At 50.3% G+C, this 21,900-nt stretch overlaps 2 protein-coding genes across 2 annotated transcripts; both read left to right on the top strand.

Moving 5' to 3' along the window:
• The first annotated feature begins 2,131 nt into the window (after positions 1 to 2,131).
• Positions 2,132 to 4,987, top strand: LOC119279005 (pectin acetylesterase 5-like). Its single transcript, XM_037560415.1, has 10 exons — positions 2,132 to 2,354; positions 3,342 to 3,421; positions 3,496 to 3,585; positions 3,680 to 3,804; positions 3,887 to 3,947; positions 4,160 to 4,213; positions 4,295 to 4,372; positions 4,453 to 4,558; positions 4,639 to 4,784; positions 4,874 to 4,987. Exons 1-10 carry the CDS (start codon positions 2,132 to 2,134, stop codon positions 4,985 to 4,987), a joined length of 1,077 nt encoding a protein of 358 aa, XP_037416312.1.
• Positions 4,988 to 9,339: 4,352 nt separating this feature from the next.
• On the top strand, positions 9,340 to 19,901 carry LOC119280341 (pectin acetylesterase 5-like). Its single transcript, XM_037561225.1, has 14 exons — positions 9,340 to 9,348; positions 9,509 to 9,548; positions 12,375 to 12,485; positions 12,572 to 12,654; positions 17,851 to 17,983; positions 18,087 to 18,166; positions 18,237 to 18,326; positions 18,475 to 18,599; positions 18,675 to 18,735; positions 18,997 to 19,050; positions 19,145 to 19,222; positions 19,332 to 19,437; positions 19,539 to 19,684; positions 19,785 to 19,901. The coding sequence occupies exons 1-14, from the start codon at positions 9,340 to 9,342 to the stop codon at positions 19,893 to 19,895; spliced, it is 1,227 nt and encodes a 408-aa protein (XP_037417122.1). The 3' UTR covers positions 19,896 to 19,901.
• Positions 19,902 to 21,900: the final 1,999 nt, after the last annotated feature.

The raw sequence follows: 21,900 nt of genomic DNA, 5'->3' as shown, positions 1-21,900 counted from the left end.
TATTCATTAAATGCCTATAAAGTAAAATAGAGAGAGGGAAAGAAAGCAAAAAAAAAAAATCAACGTGGAAAAGAACATAGCAGAAAAGGAAATTTTTTGAAACAAACAATATACAAAAGAAAAGAAAGAAGAAGAAAAAGAAAAAGAAAAAGAAAATGTTTGCCACGAATGCCAACTCGGCAAAGCTGAACACGCGGCAAAGCACGTCTTTGCTGTTGTACAGGCAGGACATAGATCCAATGACTAACCGTCACGGCGTGACTGGCGGCCAGCCAACCATTGGATGAAGGATGGACAGCCTAGATTAACTATTGTAGCAGAAACAATGCAGTGGACACAGTAGACGAACACTGTGGACCGGGTACTGTGTACGACCTTCCTGTAGACCGGATCACTGTAGATCGAGTACTGTTCATGCAGATTCATCCGTCCTTGATCGGACGGTCTGGAGAAGGGGGCCAATCACTGTACTATTCACCGATGACTTGTCCACAACAAGTCACTGGATCTCAATCCGTGCAGGCAACACTTAGCAAAGCACGTCTTTACCGAGATTGTTAGGCTTTTGCCAAGGGTTTTTTCGCATTCGATTTCATTATCCTTTACCATATGTCAGACATTATGCACTTAGCAAACCGGCGGGTACTCGACAACGTCGCCGGTTCCCGTTGTTTTTTTAAAGGAGGATGACCACCTCTGCATCTGGACGATGCATACAGCCATTTTATTAATTATTTATAAAGACCTTATAAAGCAATACATCAGTAAGGCTGAAGCCACCATCTCAGCAATACCTGACGCTAATCCTATCCACTTAACGAAGGGGTGCCAGACTTTGCACCAATGTGTATTATCTAAAGCCAAAGGCCCCAACCAAGCCACAATGCCGGGTCTGGGACACCCACCGGTCCGGCGCACTCTCAGATGCGACCACCGCCATCTTCCACCTATCCATCTTCATAACATGAACTAGCGCATCAACCTTGCCAGGCCTGTCGTCGACGCCACCGTCAAGCCAGATAGCGTCATCCTCTTGCGCGAGTCCGCAACTCGCATCGGAAGCCGAGACTCCACTGAGCCACGCCGCCGAGATCCACCGTCATCGATGCGGAAGATGAAACCCCACTCCGCCTCTGAGCCCTTCCAGTCAGCACTTGCTTCAAAACGATGCCCCAAGGAGGGAGAATGACATCGAAGATGCCATCATTGTCCGATCCGGGAAGACCTAGATCTAGGGTTTCCCCCCGGAGCAGCCCGAGGGAGATGAAGTTGCCTGCAACGACGATGACGCCGCCATCGTCCATCAAGACTGAAGTCGACGTGATTTTCATCGGCAGTCGCGCCATCCCAACCCAGTAGCTGACTGGAACCGCGTGGTGCCTCGCCGAGTAGACGCACACAGCTGCCAGAACACTGAGGACCGCCACTGCAGCCCCGATCCACCATCCCCGTCGGCCACTATTGCCCACAAGGCAGCACCAGCCGACCGCCGTCGCCGTCCACAGCCCGCGCGGTGCTTGATCAGGGCCAGATCGCCGCCGCCGCCAAGATCCAGCACGCCACACCACGAAGGCCTCATCCGCGTCACCCGCCTTCCTACTTAGCCGCTAGGAAGCCGGATCGCGCCGCCGCGACCCTCCGCATCACGACGCCCTTGCCCCGTCAAACCCGGCCCGCATTGGATCCACGCGCAAGGGGGCAAAAGAGCCCTCTGCCGCCGCTGCTGGCCGAGCTTCGCCCAGTCACGCCCTCTGGCGGCGGCAGGCAAGGGAGGAGCGGGAGGAGGGGCGTTGGGAGGCGGCTAAGGTTCCCTCCCGTCGCCTGCGGGGGCGAACCGGGAGGGACTGCCTTTAAAAAAAATCCAGTTGTGAACACTCTAACTTGAGAATGGAAAATGGAGAAAAAAAAAAGAACGAAATGCAATTGTAGGTACTTTTTGTAAATGGGGATGACGTAGATGCTGCAATCTGGCTGATCTAATCTTGGATGTAAGAAAATTTGGCGCATTTGTCTAACAGCCCGCCAAGTTACAAAGGGGGACGGGGAAAAAAACGACGAATGGGGCAACAATATTTCATAAGAAGAAGCAGCAGCGGCCATTCTTCTCTTATTCTCTTGTCCCTTGACTGCCATGGCGCCAGGGACAGCCCAGGCCGAGCAGCTCCTCCTCCACGCGGACCCGGCGCAGCGCCGGCGTGCGCGGGATTGCCGCCATGCATGGGGCCTCCCGGCGGCAGTCCTGCTCCTGCTGCTGCCTTCCGCCGCCGGCCTTCACCCTTCTATGATGTTCTGCGCGCCGCCGCCGGAGACGGTCCCGCTGACCCTCCTTGCCGGTGCGCAGGAGAAGGGAGCAGGTACGCCGCCTTCCAGTCGCCGCACTATATTAGATTCTACCGTCCATTCATCTCGGATTAATTTGAGTTCAGTGTGCTTGGACGGGACCCCGCCGGGCTACCACCTGCAGAGAGGCTCCGGCACCGGCGCAAACAACTGGCTCATCCATCTACAGGTAGGTAGTCTCACCCACCCATTTTCCTACTCTCTATATACGTTGCTATATATGCTTTCCTTAGCCACCAGCAAAACAAAAAAGTCATACCGAGGATGACGTCATCTTACAATATTATTAAACCCATTAAGAGGCGCTAGAATGGTGGCCAACCAGCTACGCCATGTGGCGCATGCTGGTTGGTCACGGTGAGAATTTTTTTTTTAGAGTTTTTTTAAATGGTAGGGAGACTTTTTTCAAGAGAAGTTTTTTTCTATCATTTTTCTTTTTTTTCTTTTAAGATGGTTGTGATGTCCATCTGATGCGAGAATATTTTTTTTAAGATTTTGACATGATGGTGAGGTGTACATAGCTTCCTCTCAAGCTGCCCGCAATGACGGTCCCAACCTCTAGTTCATAACTAAGCGTAACCACATGTATTGTTTATACCCTTGTACATGATGTTGATATTCACTCCCTTTGTTCACGTACAAAGTAGATTCAAGGCAGGGAAATTAGTTGATTGAACTATATATATTTTTCCACTGAAAAACACCCAGGGAGGAGGCTGGTGCAGCACTCTCAAGGATTGTTCCATCCGAAGCAATTCCGATCTCGGTTCATCCAACTTCATGAAACCGATATTGTTTGCTGGGATCCTCAGCAGCGATCAGCAATTGAATCCTGGTAATCATCAACGCTTCTCTCCACAAACCACTCCCTTCCATTCCATATGGCTCATAATTTCACATCGCCTCTCTTCCTGTTTGGTTGGATAAAGTGAGGCTTTTGTCTCATTTTTACCTCTTTGATATGTCCTTGCACTAATTTATATTAGTGTATCTCCAATTAGATTTCTACAACTGGAACAAAGTGTATGTGCGCTACTGCGACGGGGGATCATTTTCTGGGGATGCGGAAGGTCAAGCGCCGGTGATTATTCTGAATCCTGTTTCGATATCGCTATTTTGGTTGCTTGAAGTGATGTTATGTTGGTGAGGATGCAGGATGGAAGTACACTTCACTTCAGAGGATTGCGCATCTATGAGGCAGTTATTGATGAAGTCATGGAAAGGGGACTTGCCAATGCTACCCAGGTCATACGTCGTATAGTTTTTAGACGAAACATTAGATGTGAACAAGAAAAATCTGAAAAAGAAAAAAAATTACTTATCTTTCTACACATTTCAGTCTCTTCTTACAGGTTGCTCTGCTGGTGGTCTAGCCACGATGCTACACTGCGATGATTTTAGTGCAAAATTTCCTCAGGAGGTTTCAGTTAAATGCCTTGCCGATGCTGGGTTTTTTCTTGACGTGTAAGACTCTTGGTAGTAAATGTAATCCACTAGCATGGTACGTGAACTGAACTACTGAAGTACCACTTTTTGTTTGATACAGAAAGGATATATCTGGAGAAAGGACCTTTTGGTCTGTCTTTGATGGTGTTGTTCAGCTCCAGGTTAGCTGTCGTCTGATCACCTCATCCTTTGTGTACTTCTGTAAAATATGACTACTAGATCAAGCTTTTTAGAACTCTGTTTTTCTTTTCATGTGGTTAATTTGTGCCAACACTGACTAGAATATTGCAAAATTTCATGTAATGGATGCCACTTTGTACGAAATGGCATTGAGTTCTTTTCCCCTCTATTGTTTTTGCTAAACTTATTGCAGAATATTAGAGAAGTGTTGCCCAAGGACTGCCTTGCCACAAAGAAGCCAAAAGAGGTAGCTCCCCTTGTCTAACTCGTTCTAATTCCCACACTTACATCTGTCATCATATTACGGTGGTAACTCTGTTTCCCCTAGTGTTTCTTCCCCGCTGAGCTTATAAAGAGCATCCACAGCCCAATGTTTATTCTCAACTCTGCATACGATTCATTTCAGGTATTTTGAAATCTTTTCTTCCTCTTCTTCTTCTTCTCTTTTAAGTTTCTCAATGATTTATCCATGATTCTTTTCCATAGGTACGATATGTTCTGATACCGGATTCGTTGGCTCCTGGTAATTCGTGGTCGTGTTGCAAACATAATATCCGGAACTGCAATTCCACGCAAATGGAATTCCTTAACGGTTAGCTTGTCTAGTCAATCCATTCATATTTCCTTCTTTGTTGCTCGAAACAAATAAATAATGTGCTTCTGCATCGATAGGATTCAGGGACGCGATGGTGGATGCATTGAAGGTTGTCGAAGATAAAGAGGGATGGGGATTGTTCATTGATTCATGCTTCACTCACTGCCAAACGGTCTCTGACATCTCTTGGAATTCACCATTCTCCCCTAGGCTTGGAGATAAGGTAGGGCGAAAATCGCATCTAAAAAGTGTGAGGATTCTGTATTATGTGATTCACCGCGGTGTTGCTTACATTCTCACTATTTTGTTCAGACAATTGCTGAGGCTGTAGGAGATTGGCAATGTGGATGTAGCGAAAGAGTGAAAGAGATTGACTGCGAGTACCCATGCAACCCAACATGCAGTAGACAGTTGCCGTGGATGTAATGATTTATTGCTACACTTCACTGGATCGCAACGAGATTTACTATGGAAAGATTCAAGAAAGAAGGGGCACATGTTGGATATCATAGTGAAAATAATGAAAACTTAGCATGAAAAGAGTATGCTCAACTGAATGACAACAGCGTCAAGTGAAAAGTTCCGCTGTGTGAACATCTGAAATTATTTACCGTACATGCACTAAATTAGCATGGGAAATTTCTGAAAAATATACGTTTCTCCAAAATTTTAATTCACATTTATTTGTGGTTTGGGCAAACATAAAAGAAAAACCGTAGCATGTTGTATCTTATATCTTATCTTATCTTATATCTCATCTCATATTTACTAATTGGAGGCAACTTTCAAGTCGTCTCATTAATCCACATCATTAAAATTAATTACAACGTTGGATTATAGAATTTACGGTCAATATAAAAGGAAAACATACGTAATGCATATGATCCGGATGTCCCTTAAAAGAGCCATGTGACACGTCCAACATCAACTAATAATATGTTGTCCATCCAATCTTCATGTTAGTAATTAACTACAACCATCGGATGAGCTCACGGAAAGTCCTTGCGTTTTGTCCCACGTGAACTCCCTTTTTTTTACCAAACTCATATACAGGCACCGTGCAATGAAAAAACTCATTTACAAGTTGTGTCCCACGTGAACTCCTCTTTAGGTTGTGTCCCACATGAATACCTCTTCTTCCTTATAATAAACTCATGTACACCCGTAAAAGAATGGACGCCGATAAGTGTCACACGTGTGGGCATTAGGGAGCCCGCCCACACATTTTGTGTGGTGTATAAGAGGAACAGCCCACACACCTACGTGTGGGCAAAACAAGTAATGCCCACACACCTCTTTTTTCCCCTCCCGATCCCTTTCACACGCGTGCGTGTGGGTGAAGTTGATAACGCTCACATGCCCGTATGTCAGGCCTCATACCCTCCTGGTTCCGCACGCCACGCGTGACGGTCACCGCGCGCCCGCAGTTGCCATGGTCCAGACCCTCGTCCATGTTCGTTTAACTGCAGTTGCCATGTCACTGAACTACGGTTGCCATGTCGGACAACTACAGTTGCCATGGTTGCTCAACTGCAGTTGCCATGTATGATCTGATCTAATGTAGTTGCCATGATTTCATAACTTTAGGAGTTGCCACATACTAACACTAGGCAGTTGAGAGAGTTGCCATGTGCTCACGAGCATGCTAGGGCAGTTGCCATGTAAAAAGGAAGAGTTGCCATCTGCTTACGTGCACGTTAGGGCAGTTGCCATGTACCATGTAAAAACACATGGCAACTCGGTAAAAGAGAGTTGCCATCTGCTTATGTGCACACTAGGCAGTTGCCGTGGACCCTGCAAAACACATGGCAACTCGGGTGAAAAAGAGAGTTGCCACCTGCTTATAAAGCACACTAGGGGCAATTGCCATGTGCGCTGCAAAACACATGGCAACTAACAGCTTGGGTGGGGAAGAGAAGACAGGCGTGTGGGCGAGATGGCAAATGCCCACACACTGTTAGAATAAATCCGAGGCATACCGTCGATCATCCGAGGATCAAGCAATCACACGAGCACGACACCGAGATTTGTTAACGAGGTTCACCGATGTGGCTACATCCCCGGGGCTTGACTATGGGCGCTCCTCCCCGTGACACCGTCACAATACCGCACACCAGCCATCCGGACGCCGGCACATGCCGCCGGCTCCCCCTTGCGCGCCTGTGCTATTATGTTGGCATAGGTTACATCGTGTGTCTACCCCCGCTAGATAAGAGAGGCCTAGGATACTAGTGTCCTACTTGGACACGACTCCACATCCTATGTAAACACAATACAACTACAAGTCCAACTGTAACCTACCTTGTACACAATATTCGACACAACTCCAACAAACTCCACCTTGGCGAATATTCTCCACCATCTTGAATTTGTCCATGCGTCAAACTTCCATGTACATTGGACTTGAGCTTATCCCATGAGCACCGCTGCTACTCCAAAGACTCCATGCGACTCCACTTGCAACTTGTAGTCCCTTCTTTTCTTGACCACAGTCAACACTCGAGCAAAATTAAGTTCCTTGTTACTCTAGTTTGCGCTCCCAACTTCCAGAGTATCCGTCAACGCCATCACACACCGATCACTGACCTGTGTGAAAGTGAACAACTCACATATTGGGTGTCATACATAAGAGTTACCTGAACTCAACATCACCGCTCCTTTTTTGACCGCCTGTCTGAAACATGAAGAAATTTCACCGTTGCTTATAGTCATCCCGAGTCAAATTCGCAGTTGTCTCACCACATGTATGACCACCAGAGCCCTGGCCTGTCTCCATGCCCCGTGCGCACCGCACGCCTCGCCGCTATTACTGCGCCGAGCCTCCGCTGTCCCGGTCGAGTCTCAAGGGTCGCGAGACCACACCACTCAACCCCCACTGCAGAGTACCACCGGTCATCACCGACCGATGACGAGTTTCACGCTTCCATCAGACCACTGGGCTCCAGTCCGAACTACGTGCCACTCGCTTTTCCCATCCGCTGAATAGGCTTCGATTCTCTGGATCCTTACACCGTAGCCCCTCAATCCAGCTCCACCTTCAACATGACTCCATGGTAGATGATCAGTCCACCCTCGCGCCCCGTCGACTTCAAGCTCTCAGGTACACCGTCTTGAATCAATCCCGCGCCATAGTCTTGTCGAAGTCACACAAGCCCTCAGGCCTGCGCCACGTGTTTCCACGCCCCAGAAGTTGGTCACCATCAGCATCACGCTCCTACATCGTCGTCGCCGATCCCACCACCGTCTTTTGTATCAACCAACTTGCGTCGATCCGTCAGACTGCCTAGTCCGACCCAGCCGAACTTATCCGACTGCAGACACATTCCAGACTTCTCAAGTCGTCACCATGACCACTGTCATCCATACACATATGTGTACCGACAAAGAAAACCAAAGAAAAAATTCCCTCATAGCTTTCCCGTGTGAACCACACGTACGTAGCTTCTGGATCCCTTCTTTTATTTCTTTTTTCCATGATAGCTTCACGATCTGACTAAGCCCTGTGCCGTATTTTTTTCGTCAAACAAATCTCTGACAATGTCTACAACAGCCCAAATACTAGCATGATGATTCCACGTGCCTGCCTCTTGGCTTCTACTCTGGGCAGCAGCAACGCACAATGGCACACGTCATGGACGGAGCTCCCCACGTGAACTTGTTGTCTTAGTGCTACCCGATGTCCAAAACTGCCTGGGGACGTAGCCCACCTGGCCGAGCTCCCGCTAGGACATCCTAGGTCGCGCCAAGTATGGGTCGCTACCTTGCGCTGCTCCTTGCTGCCGCAGACGCTACACGCTATCGATCAATCGAGATCGATCCGATCTGCTTCCAAGCACCTGGCTGATTCCGATTGCCTACACGAACAGACATCTCGCCGCCCCATCAGTTTTCTCTTCGGTCGCCGCCCGCGACCGAGTTCGACCGATTCGACGAATCCATCTGTTCCTTCCTCTAGATTAATACAATCCGTAGCCTCCGAATGACCTAAATCTGATACCACTTGTTAGAATAAATCCGAGGCATACCGTCGATCATTCGAGGATCAAGCAATCACACGAGCACGACACCGAGATTTATTAACGAGGTTCACCGATGTGGCTACATCCCCGGGGCTTGACTATAGACGCTCCTCCCCGTGACACCGTCACAATACCGCACACCGGCCATCCGGGCGCTGGCACATGCCGCCGGCTCCCCCTTGCGCGCCTGTGCTATTATGTTGGCATAGGTTACATCGTGTGTCTACCCCCGCTAGATAAGAGAGGCCTATGATACTAGTGTCCTACTTGGACACGACTCCACATTCTATGTAAACACAATACAACTACAAGTCCAACTGTAACCTACCTTGTACACAATATTCGACACAACTCCAACACACACTAACCCTTGTGTGTGCGTGCAAAGTGGCGTGTGGCGCGAACTGCTGAACGCCCACACACCAGCCCCTCCTGTGTGGTGAAACAGCCGTGTGAGCGACCGGGTGAACGCCCACACATCAGGCCAGTCCTACGTGGCACTAGAAACATGCCAAGATTCGTGCGCTCATGAACAGACGCGAATCCACGCGTGTGGGCGAGATGCAAATGCCCACACGTGTGGGCGTTAACATTTCCGAAAAGAAAACGCATGTACAGGCTGGAAAAAAACTAGCAGACCTCCTTCTTTCGCCGCTCCTGCCCATCGATCGAAGATGATCATCGTTAGATGCCGAGCGCCAATCTCCATATCTTCCTCAGAGGATTAGATCGTTTTGCCATCCTCCCAGCTGGGCACCCATGGCAGAGGTATGATTTTTTTGCCCCCAGATACATCTTTCTCCTAATCCCTGATGTGTTCCATTGCTTGGGATCATTGCTTCTCTCATTCAGCTCTCTCATGTACTCATGCCCTAATCTCTCTTATCAAAATATTTTCGCCAATCTCCTCATCTTCCTCGAAGGATAGATTATCCTGCCATCCTCCCGGCCGGACGCCAATATCAGAAGTAAGAAACTTTTGCGAGTGAGATATATCCTTCTCCTAATCCCTAACACGTTTCATTGCTTGGGATTGTTACTTCTCTCCTTCATCTCTCTCATGCACTCATGCCGTAATATCTCTCATTTTTTTGCATGTTGATCTACCAATGCCAAAACAGATCCCTGGAGCACGATCGAGCGAACTGGCCAGATTTTCGTTTTTGGTCCTAATATACTTGGACGATTTCATAATGGTGATTCAGGTGGTACAATCGACCTAACAAAGGCTAGACTGAATATATTTTTTGTTTCCCAATGTCCTAAGATCAATTTTCTAATGGGGTTTCATGTTGTGCGATTAAGCATGAAGCAGATGGATGTTCTTCACATTCCCACTTTATATGACAAACAACTACGATGCACCTCCAACAACAAGAGTAGGTTTCTCTGCCGTTTTCAGTATAGAAGCATAACCGAAGTTTCAGTTGCAAATTTAGACCATCCATGGTGGCGCACGGTTGCCAGGGAAACTCAATTTTTGAGCAGATGACGAATAGACCAAAGCTGTTGTCGTGTCACGAGTACCAACCCGCTTCCAGATGAGAAAGGACTCCATATCGGTTCTGCCTACATACCCAAGCATGAGAGAAAAAGTTGCAGTTGTGCGAGTAGAGTTGACCGTCGAGAAGTTTACATGATATAGGTAATACTCTTCACTTGATACTTCATGACTTTTGAATATAGTCTTACCCTCTTTAAGAATGTTTGGGTCGGGTAGTTATGTACAGCCAAAACGATATGCACTTGTTTTTCGTTTTCCTGTTTGTACTGGTCCCTTGTACTCTGTAAGAATGTTTGGGTCGGGTAGTTACTACAGATCAATTTCTTTACTTCCCTGATAGATAAATTTCTTTACTCCCTTGAAAAATCAATTTCTTTACTCCAGTATTAATTGTACATCATCGATGATACGGAGTATTTGTGATCTTTGGACATGTGCTGCCACGTTGAGGTTAAATAATCCTTTTTTTGGAGGGATGGTATTTTTTTTTAGAACGAAGGCTCGCGGAGAGCCCGACTTTGAATTAACGAAGCCATCAACCGTTCAGGAAATACAGACACACACAAACCCCCACGACCAAACGATACAAGGGGACACTCTAGGAGGCTTACAACTCAACGGGTCGCACACGCACAAAAAGAATATAGGAAAACAAAGCTCGAAGCTTGTCCTAGCCGAAGACTATAGCCAAACAGCCATCTAGGGATGAGGCACACATGTGCTCGACGAGGACCTGCTTGCAACAGAGTGTGGTAAGTGAGCCCGACCAACGTCCAAGTAGAAAGACACTACACATCCGCCGTCTCTCTTGCCGCAGAGGGACCCTTCGCTCTTGCCATGGCTCGCAAGGCGCGTACCCGGCGGACTTGAGAGACGCTCACCCTAGAGCAGGGGACGTGTCAGCTTCGGGACCTGGAGCAGCCGCAGCACATCACCACTTGAACATTCGAGCACTCCGCGACTGCCGCATCGCCACAACTAGAACGCCTGAGAGCTGCAGGAAAACCACCAGGTGCAGCTACTGAAGAAAGGCAGCAGGGGCATCAAGAGAACCGACAGGCCACCGAGGAGCATTGCCAGGCAGCCGAGCGCCTACAGCCATGCCGAACCTCGTGACACCGCCGTCACCGGACCACCCAGGCCACCCAAGCTCCGACCTTGAACCCATCACCTGCACGCAACCCTCCCCAGGCGGCGCCCCCAAGGAAGAACACGACGCACAGCGCGCCGTCGCCGGCCAATCCAAGCTGGATTTTGGGCTTTCACCCGGGAGGAGGAGCAGGGGTGGAAAGGGGAAGGGCCTCTGCAGCACCTCCAAGGAGGAGACGGCGTCGGGGACGTCATTGCTGCAAGGCCGGCCACGTCTACCAGCGGTTTCCCGCGGCCCAAAACCAGACCACCGGTCACCCACCCACATCATACGGACGCTCGGAGGGAGGCAGGCGAGAAGCGGCGGGGACGAGGAAGACAGGGGAAAGGAGCCACCTTCAGATCTGGCGAGGAGGGGAAGACCCCCGCGCCGCTGCCGCCACCCGCCGTCGTCTCACCACCCGCGTGGTCGAGGCCGCCGGCCAGAGCACACCCGCGAACGACGCCGGCCGAGAAGGCGCCGCCGCCTTGCCAAGAAGGGCCGCCGCCCCAGATCCGAGGTCCTCCTCGAGGAAAGGAGCGACCGAGGCCTCGCCGCCACCTTCACGGGCGGCCGCACGAGCGGATCCGGCGGCTTTCTCAGGTGGCGGCGAGGGAGGGAGGGTGAGGGAGCGGCGGCGCGACGGGGAAACCCTAGTCGCCGCCCGAGTCGCCCGAAGCGGGGGCAGTTCCCCTTGCTCGCGGGCTGGGGTTGTGCTGGAGGGATGGTATCGAGAGGTTAATCATCAATGATGCTGCTGATAGCTCCTCTTGGCTTCATTAATTCTGATTGATTGATTGATCCTGGATTAAAAAAACAGCATTGGAGCATATTATAACCGTAGAGCTTAGACAAGAAGATATGGCGCCAAGCAAGCAAGCAACCAACCAGCGGTTGGAGGGAGGGAGTAAGTGGAGTCGACGACCGGTCACTTACTCACTTCATCGGATTAAGAAGAAGCAGCGCAAATAATCATGCAGCACCAGCTCACTATACATGTCTTGATTCTTGACGACACAGACAAAACAGTCCTCGCCTACCGTACCGCGGCTATGGCTGCGACAACCAAGCCTCTCCTCCACCCGGAGCCGGAGGAGCGCCAGCATGGCTCCGCAGCAAACTCTGCCCGGAGACTCGCCGTCGCTTCGGCCGTTCTGATAGTGCTGTTGATGGCAGCCTTTGTCCATCTCCGCACAAGGCTATTCCTCTCGCCGCCGGAGCCAGTCGAGGTCGAGCTGACCCTCGTCGACGGCGCCAGGGAGAAGGGAGCAGGTACGACGGCGTCCATCCAACCATCCATCCATTTTGAGTTAAATTTGTTAGTTTTGTTGATACTGTAATCGTTGGATGTCATCCAGTGTGCTTGGACGGAACCCCAGCGGGGTACCACCTGCAGAGAGGCTCCGGCACAGGATCCAGCAGCTGGCTCATCCATCTACAGGTCCGTAGCTCATATCATCCGCCCATTACTCACCCATTTTCTTATACTCCATTCCATTGCTATACATGTTTTTCTTTTCCATATCTCGCACAAATTAGCCTGCAAAACAAAAAAAGAGATCAGATTGAAGATGAGATGATCTTCCAATTACTGTTGCTAATCATACATTGTTTTGATAACTGGAATCTACTTCGAGATAGAGACCCGGCTCCTAATTTCTTTTGTCATTAAGCATGTGCCTCTCTACATCTTTGTTTTAGTTGAGGTCATTTAGTTGATTGACCTACTCGATCATGAGATGGCCACGTTTTGTAGAGTGTGTAGAGTGGAGATGCCTTGTAGGGACACAGCTCGGTCTCACATGTTTTGGAACTAATCGATGCTGTTTGTATTGGCTAATCAATATGGTAGGTCTAGGGTTCCTACCAGCGTGGCTACGCAGGTTATAGGGATGAGGTGGAGGTGGACGAGGGCTGGAGCGGGTGGGCCGGCGAGTGGGCGCCGTCGCGGCTAGGGTTAGGGGCGGCGGCGGTTGGCTGTTGTCGGCTAGGGTTCCGGCTCCTCAGGGAGCCGGGCAACAGAAGATTATAATATCTTTATTGCCTGATCTCAAACGATGTCTTACAACTAGTATTTATAACTTTAGCCTAAGATAACTTGCCTAAGATAACTTGTGGGTCAAGCCCCTAATACTAATGCCCGGTGGGACTCTTCCTGGTATAGACCAAACCGGTCATAACATCTCTCCCCGTCTGCGCAAACAGCTCGTCCTCGAGCTGAAAGTCTGGATAGTGTTGGCGGAATTCTTCATGCTGCTCCCAAGTAGCCTCCTCCTCCGGAAGGCCTGCCCACTGAACGAGGATGAACCAGACGCCACGACGGAGCTGCACCTGCAATACTTTTGCTGGCTCTGGAAGAATGCGACCATTGGCGATGGGAGGAAGCGCCGGTGTAGCCGCCGGTGGCTCGCCACGGAAAGGTTTGAGCAGCCCCACATGGAAGACGTCGTGGATGCGAGCGCGGGCTGGAAGCTGAAGACGATAGGCCACCTTCCCAATGCGCTCCAAGATAGGGAAGGGCCCAACATAGCGAGGGCCGAGCTTGCGCTTCACGCGCGGGTCGAGTGACTGCGTAGAGCGGTGGAGAAGACGCAGCCAGACCCAATCACCCACCGCGAACTCCGCCTCGCGATGATGATCATCGTAGTAGTGCTTGGCCAGCTGCTAGGCCTGAAGGAGACGCTGACGAACCTCAGCAGGCATCTCGTCACGAGTGCGGATGAGGTCACCTGCAACCTCCGTCCGAGCTGTCTCCGGATCCACCGGAAGTATAGGCGGGGGTGGTTGACCATAGACCACCTCAAATGGCATAGCGTGCAGGGCGGAGTGATAAGAGATGTTGTAGCAGTACTCCGCCCAAGAGAGCCAGTCCACCCAAGCGCGAGGTCGATCACCTATCACACAACACAAATACATGGCAATGACCTTGTTAACCACCTCGGACTGACCGTCTGTCTGAGGATGGAACGCCGTACTTAGGCGGAGTTGGACACCCGCCATCCTGAAGAGGTCGCACCATACATGGCCCGTGAACACGGGGTCTCGATCAATGACGATCGAAGCAGGGAACCCGTGTAGACGGACGATGCCGTCGAAGAAGGCCCGGGCCACGGACGCCGCCGTGTATGGATGGCGAGTGCTATGAAGTGGGCGTACTTGGAGAAGCGGTCGACCACCGTGAGGATGACCGACTTGCCGCCCACCTTGGGAAGGCCATCAATGAAGTCCATAGATATATCCGCCCAGACCTGAGATGGCACCTCCAAGGGCTGGAGTAACCCAACCGGCCTGAGAGTCTCTGTCTTGTTGCGCTGGCATGTCTGACAAGACCGAACCCAGTCGCGGACCAGGGCGCGATCGCCAGGGATGTAGAAGTCGGCGTGAAGATGATGGAGGGTTTTCTGCATACCCTCATGACCCGCCGAGTGGGCGAGCTGTAACACCTGGTGACAGAGATCATCTTGCGCCGGAACAAAGACCCGGCGCCCATGTAGGAGCAGTCCGTCAGAGAAGCGCCAAGGCTCCTCCAGGTCGCCGGCCATGAGCTGCTGCTGAAGACGGACGGCGTCGTCGGCCGTCGCAGTGGCACGGCGAATGTCGGCGAAGAGGCCGAACGTTGGCCCGGAGCGGATGCACAGGGCCGCCACGACGGACTCGTTGGTGGAGGAAGCGAGATCGGAGTCGCGACGGGACAACGCGTCGGCCACGGTGTTAAGGCGGCCCGGCCGATACTCGACGGAGAAGTCGAAACCGAAGAGCTTGCTGATCCACTGGTGCTGCGGCACGGTCGACAGCCGTTGGTCCAGCAAAAACTTCAGGCTGTAGTGGTCGGTGCGAATCTGGAAGGACCGTCCCCAGAAGTACGGCCGCCAATGACGAACGGCCTGGACAAGGCCAATGAGCTCCCGCTCATATGCTGCCAGCTTAAGATGACGCGGAGCGAAAGGCCGGCTGAAGAAGGCGAGGGGCCCATCGCCCTGATGAAGCACGGCGCCGAACCCTGCGCCCGAGGCGTCACAGTCCACCACGAACGGGCGGTCGAAGTCGGGCATCTGGAGGACGGGGCCCATAGTGAGGGCCCCCTTGAGGGCCTCGAACACCGTCGTCGCCTCGTCGTCCTAGGCGAAAGCGTCGCGGTGAAGCAACCGCGTGAGGGGCGCTGCGATAAGCCCGAACTCCCGGATAAATTTCCGGTAGTAGCTGGCGAGGCCGAGGAACCCGCGGAGAGCCCGCGGCGAGTGAGGCGTTGGCCACGTGGAGACGGCTGCCACCTTGTCGGCGTCCATAGCCACCCCGTCGGCCGAGATGACGTGGCCCAAGTAGGCCACTGAAGGCGTCCCGAACGAGCACTTCGAGCGCTTAAGGTGGAGGCGGTGCGCTCGAGGCTCGTTGAAGACGATGGCGACATGCTGGAGGTGCTCGGCCCAAGACGCACTGTAGATTAGAATATCATCAAAGAAAACGAGCACAAACCGGCGTAAGTAGGGCCTGAGGACGTCGTTCATCAAAGCCTGGAAGGTCGCCGGGGCGTTGGTGAGGCCAAAGGGCATCACCAAGAACTCGAAGTGGCCGTGATGAGTCCGAAACGCCGTCTTGGCGATGTCATCCAGGTGCATGCGCACCTGGTGGTACCCCGACCAGAGGTCAAGTTTGGTGAAGAAGTGCGCCCCGTGGAGCTCATCGAGGAGCTCGTCGACCACCAGAATAGGGAACTTGTCCTTAAGTGTGACAGCATTAGGGCACGGTAGTCGATGCAGAAACGCCATGTGCCGTCTGACTTGCGGACGAGAAGCACCGGCGCGGTGAATGGCGAAGTGGAGAGCCGGATGATGCCTGCCGCGAGCATGAGTGCACACTGCCGCTCCAACTCATCCTTCTGCAACTGTGGGTAGCGGTAAGGCCGTACCGCCACCGGCGCAGAGCATGGCAGAAGATGTATACGGTGATCGTACGTGCGGGCGGGCGGCAGCCCCTGTGGCTTGGTGAAGATGTCCGCGTGCTACTGGAGGAGGCTCTCCAATAGTGGGTGCTCGGCCGTGGCGGTTGTCGCGGCCAGCTGGAGTGGAGTGGTTGGGGCGGCACCCCCAATGCCGTCCCACCGAATGCGGCGACCCAACAGCCAGAAGGTCATCGTCAGCGCGTCGAAATCCCATAGAATAGGACCAAGAGTGCGCAGGAAGTCGACGCCGAGGATGAAGTCGAAGCAGCCCAAGTCGATGCCGGCGCAGGTGATGGTGAAGTGCTCGTCGCCGATAGTGATGGGCACGTCGCGGGCGAGCCCGTGGCAGCGGAGACGGTCGCCATTAGCGACTGTGACTCACAACTGCTCACCGCCGGTTCACTGTAATGCAAGGCGCCGCATGGTGGTCTCCGGCAGGAAGTTATGCGTGGACCCTGTATCCACTAGGGCCACCAGGCGCTCGGATCATGACCGGTAAGAGCATCGTCCGGTCATCACGGATGCCGGCCAGCGCGTGTAGGGACACCACGAGGGCGGTGGCCGGGGCGGGCGCGGGTGCCGCTGTGGGCTCCACAAGGGCTGGAGCGCCGAGGCCATCCTCCAGTGTCTCCTCCTCAGTCTCGTCTGTCGTCTCCAGGTAGAAGAGGCGGGGACAGACATGGCCCGGTGCATAGGGCGCATCACAGTTGAAAAACAAGCCCAGGCGCCGGCATTCCAGCTGTTCCGCCTGAGTGAGGCTCCTGAATGGCCGCGTCGGTGCCGGGGTGGGTGCCGGGGCGGCTGTGGACGACGCTGGTGCTGCCGGAGACGACCGGGGAAGCTGTCGGCCCCCACGTGGCGCGGATGGACGCGTTAAGGCCTGGGCGCGCTGCTCGAACGCCCGGGCATAGTACATCGCCGTCTGAAGGTCTTGGGGCCCCTTCATCTCGACATCCACGCGGATGTGGTCGGGAAGGCCGCCGATGAAAAGCTCCGCCCGCTGTAAGGCCGTCACACCGGGCGCGTGGCACGCCAGGGCCTGGAAGCGGTCGGCGAAGTCCTGCACCGTGGAGGTGAACGGTAAGCGGCCCAACTCGGCCAAGCGGCTCCCGCGGACCGGCGGCCCGAAACGAAGAAGGCACAGCTCTCGGAAACGATCCCACGGGGGCATGCCGCCCTCGTCCTGCTCGAGGGCGTAGTACCATGTCTGGGCGGCACAGGATCGAGCAGCTGGCTCATCCATCTAGAGGTCCGTAGCTCGTATCATCCGTCCATTACTCACCCATTTTCTTATACTCCATTCCATTGCTATACATGTTTTTCTTTTCCATATCTCGCACAAATTAGCCTGCAAAACAAAAAAAAGAGATCAGATTGAAGATGAGATGATCTTCCAATTAATGTTGCCAATCATACAATGATTTGATAACTGGAATCTACCCAGCTCCTAATTTCTTTTGTCATTAAGCATGTGCCTCTCTACATCTTTGTTTTAGTTGAGGTCATTTAGTTGATTGACCTACTCGATCATGAGATGGACACGTTTTGTAGAGTGTGTAGAGTGGAGATGCCTTGTAGGGACACAGCTCGGTCTCACATGTTTTGGAACTAGTCGATGCTGTTTGTATTGGCTAATCAAATATGTGAGGTTAAAAACCACTTCAATGACCTATATATTCTTTAAATTAAAAAACCCAGGGAGCAGGCTGGTGCGGCACAGTAAAGGAATGTTCCGATCGCAAAATGTCCATGTTCGGTTCATCTAACTTCATGAAACCAATACCGTTTGCTGGTGCTGGGATCCTTGACAATGATCAGCAACTGAATCCTGGTAATTACTAATGATTCTCTCCTATAACCACTCCATATCTATTAGTTCCAACTTTCTGTTTGTTTTATTATTCTTGCACTAATTTTGATCAGTGTATTATTAGATTTTTACAACTGGAACAAAGTCTATGTACGGAATTGCGATGGGGCGTCATTTTCTGGTGATGCGGAAGGTCAAGCACAGGTGAATTTTCTTAATCTTGGTGTATCGCTGTTTTGGTCCATCGAAGTGATGTTACTTGGTACTGATGTAGGACGGAACCACCCTTTACTTCAAAGGATTGCACATCTATGAAGCAGTTATTGATGAACTCATGGAAAAAGGACTCTCCAATGCTACGAAGGTCATACTTAATTTATCAAATTCATATAATTTCTTAGAAGGATATTAGTACATAGATATCAGTTCAGCAATTTCAGCAATAAATATTTAATTTATTCAGCTGCGGACACTATGGGGAAATGAAACAACCATTTTTCTACACATTTCAGGCCCTCCTTACAGGCTGTTCTGCTGGTGGTCTAGCCACGATGTTGCATTGCGATGATTTTAATGAAAGGTTTCCTCGGGAGGATTCAGTTAAATGCCTTGCAGACGCTGGGTTTTTTCTTGACGTGTAAGACCCTTGAAAATAAAATATGAATCACTGGCATGATATACCTGACCTAATGTATCAATTTTTTCTTGGTAGAATGGATATATCAGGGGAAAGGTCCTTTCGCTCTTACTATGATGGACTTCTTCACCTCCAGGTTATTTGTCGGACATGCTTCAAACTTTAAAAGACATGCCTTATTTTATAATAAAAGCCTTTTGGTCATCTTGTAGTCCTTGTACTTCTCTAAACCATGACTACTACTAGAATAAAACTTTTATTTTCCATGTGGTTAATCTTGTGCAAGAATTTGTACTACACTCCAATATTTTTCTGTCCATGGGACTGATGCCACTCTGTACTAAAATGGCACTGAGGTCTCTTGCCCTCCTTTTATTTTTTACTAAACTTATTTCAGAATGTTCAAAAAGTGTTACCCAAGGACTGTCTTGCCAAAAAGGACCCAACTCAGGTAGTTTCCGTGTAAAACTTGATTTGCTTCCAATACTTAGCCTGTCACTAGGTTATGCGGGTAAGTTCGTTAGCTAACATAATCTTGCTCCTAGTGTTTTCTCTCCGCAGAGCTTATTAAGAGCATCAACACCCCTATGTTCATTCTCAACTCTGGATATGATTCATGGCAGGTAATTGATATTTTCTTCTTTTTGTTCTCATAGAGAGGGGATATTTTTCTTCTTATACGCACTTCTCTTTTAAAACCCTCACTATTTCATCGATGGTTCTTCGCCATAGATACGAAATGTTCTTGTACCAGATCCATCAGATCCTGATAAGTCGTGGTTGAGTTGCAAGGATGACATGAGTAACTGCTGTTCCACACAAGTTGAAGTGTTTGATGGTTAGCTGAGCTTGACAAACCTTTTATCTTTCCTCTCTCATTCAACACCAAAGCCTTTTATGCTCCCTGGAACATTAAATATTCCTCGTCCACATAAACAGGATTCATGGACACGATGGTGGATGCTTTGAAGGTTGTTGAAGACAAGGAGGACTGGGGATTGTTCATCGATTCATGCTTCACTCACTGTCAATCCATATTTGGCCTCTCTTGGAATTCAGCGATCTCCCCAAGGCTAGGAAATAAGGTAGGAAGTTCGATAATCCACCAAAAAAATCACATTATCTATAACACCATGCATGTTGTTGCTTGGATAGATATATTTTGATTACCAATTTGTGAAGCAGACCATAGCAGAGGTTGTTGGAGATTGGTACCATGGAAGGAGCCAAGGAGTAAAAGAGATTGACTGCGAGTATCCATGCAACCCAACATGCAACAGTTTGTTGCCGACATGATTTGTTACTACATTGGACTATGTCAAGAATTAATATACAAAAATTCGACAAAGACGAAATTAACGCAACAACCATCATGCTGTATTGTCCATCAAAGTGAGAGAAATTATAATCTCCTAGAATGAAAATAAGTATGGGCAGGCGAATGAAAATGCGTCGAGTCATAGTGTTCACTGAGTTAAAATTAAATGCTGGATAATGTTTTGTTATGGTTATACATGTTCAAGAATTGCTAATGTTTGTAAGTGTGCATAACATACACACACAATAGTTCTCTTACAAAATCGCAAATATGTACAAGGAAGAGGTGCAAGCCTGTCTAGGAGTTTTGCACGACCACGCACTAATCCTCGAAAGAACGACTAGTAGTTGCTCCACTCTCAGAAAGGAGATGAGCATGCATGGCTTGATTGGTTTAAATTAATGCATTCAAGATTGTTGTGCACATTCTTCCATGCTTCTACATATTCTATGGTCGATCTTAGTTTTTTTTTGCTGAGATGTGAAATTTGCTCTTTGCTCTTGACGTGTTCGACTAAATGGTGCAAGAGAAGGGCAGTAGATGTAGGAGACAGCATATGATCATATGTTTCAGTTACCGTCTCGGGAAGATCGTGTTGGAATTATTGGGCTTTAGCCCATTATTATTTTCAATAATTCCTAGGGGAAATCAAGAGGGCTGTATGACACATTCATGCATGACAAGGGCTGGGGGTGTGAAACCACGCTAGTGGATGGTGTGGGAGACGAACATATAAGATGGGTTGTTTCACACATCACTAAGAGCTTAAGAAGAGGGCACATACACGCATGCTCTTCCTCCGCCGCCCGCAACGTCATTCCTCGCCCCGACTGCCTGGTTCCAAAACACTGCGACGCCTACCGCTTTCCCATCTTTCATCTCAGTGTGCACCGAGAAGTGAGACAATAGGCATCTGAAACCCCGTCTCTTCTGATTCTGCACGGAAGAGAGGCAATCAGGTTTTGGGAGAGCGCTTCCGTGCGACTGCTGGATCTTCTGCTCCGTGGCTACAGATGATGAGTTTCCCAACGACGGGTTCTTCCCCGACGTCGACGTCCTCCACCACAACATTTACACTCAATGATGGTGCTGCGTGTAAACGCTTCTTTTTCAGTTGCACGGTACATTTTCTTATCCTTTGTGTTATGGCTTGCATTTGGTCTACTAGCAGTAGCAATTGATGAGTAATGCCACAACTGCATGCAACCGTACTTTTCCATCTGATTTGAATTTCATCTAGATCCTTGCAATCTAGTGCCTTTATAGCCCAGACACGGGTCATAGCGACGACGGCAACACTGTTTAATGTGAGATGAAGTTATCCTTCCTTCCCTTGAGTCCTCGTGGAATCGGGTCAGTGCAGCACGAGTGGTGGCACACCACCGAGGTAGAGTGCACGCAGATGAGCCGCTGCCGGTCGTGCAAGTTCTGTGCGCCGTGCTGAAATATCTCATGTCGCTCGCTCGCTCTCATCCTCGTCGGAGGCAGCACACATCATCCATCGTCACACGAAGTTTCACAACCTCTCCAGACACAAGAGCATCATGCAACACGTCTGCCATATATGCATGTCTATAGGGAATCTCACATTTAATTAGCCAACCATAATTATAAGCACTCTGTGTTGAGAATCCCGTTTAATTGCCCAACTATTAAGACCTCTTCCAATGCAAAGGTGCTTAGATAAGGTGCTAAGTGTATTAAATATCTTAGCAACCAAGTCCCCCAGTGCATAGGTGCTTAGCTTTGGGTGCTAAGCTTCCTTCATTTAATTAGTTGCAGATTCATAATTGTGCTTCCACCTAGGTATACGCGCCTAGCAGCCCTCCCCCTCCTCCCCCTGTGCTACACGCGTGCCACCCAGTGCTGCAATCGGGAACTAACGAAGCTGCCATGTCTGGTCGTCGGAGTTTTGCGACGGTGGAGATGACATGGTCGGCGGGTGCTGCAACCAAGATGCCCGGGTGCTGGAACCACGTTTGA

This window comes from Triticum dicoccoides, chromosome 3B (assembly GCF_002162155.2).
Source record: "Triticum dicoccoides isolate Atlit2015 ecotype Zavitan chromosome 3B, WEW_v2.0, whole genome shotgun sequence".
Taxonomy (NCBI): Eukaryota; Viridiplantae; Streptophyta; class Magnoliopsida; order Poales; family Poaceae; genus Triticum; species Triticum dicoccoides.
This window is presented reverse-complemented; position numbering and strand designations above follow the sequence as displayed.

Coding starts and splice junctions, on each gene's coding strand:
- LOC119279005 (XM_037560415.1), top strand. CDS start 2,132: ATGGCGCCAGGGACAGCCCAGGCCGAGCAGCTCCTCCTCCACGCGGAC. Junction 2,355..3,341: donor TGCGCAGGAGAAGGGAGCAG/GTACGCCGCCTT, acceptor ATCTCCAATTAG/ATTTCTACAACTGGAACAAA. Junction 4,559..4,638: donor GCAAATGGAATTCCTTAACG/GTTAGCTTGTCT, acceptor CTGCATCGATAG/GATTCAGGGACGCGATGGTG.
- LOC119280341 (XM_037561225.1), top strand. Junction 9,549..12,374: donor GCCGGACGCCAATATCAGAA/GTAAGAAACTTT, acceptor CCGTTCTGATAG/TGCTGTTGATGGCAGCCTTT. Junction 18,327..18,474: donor GACTCTCCAATGCTACGAAG/GTCATACTTAAT, acceptor TACACATTTCAG/GCCCTCCTTACAGGCTGTTC.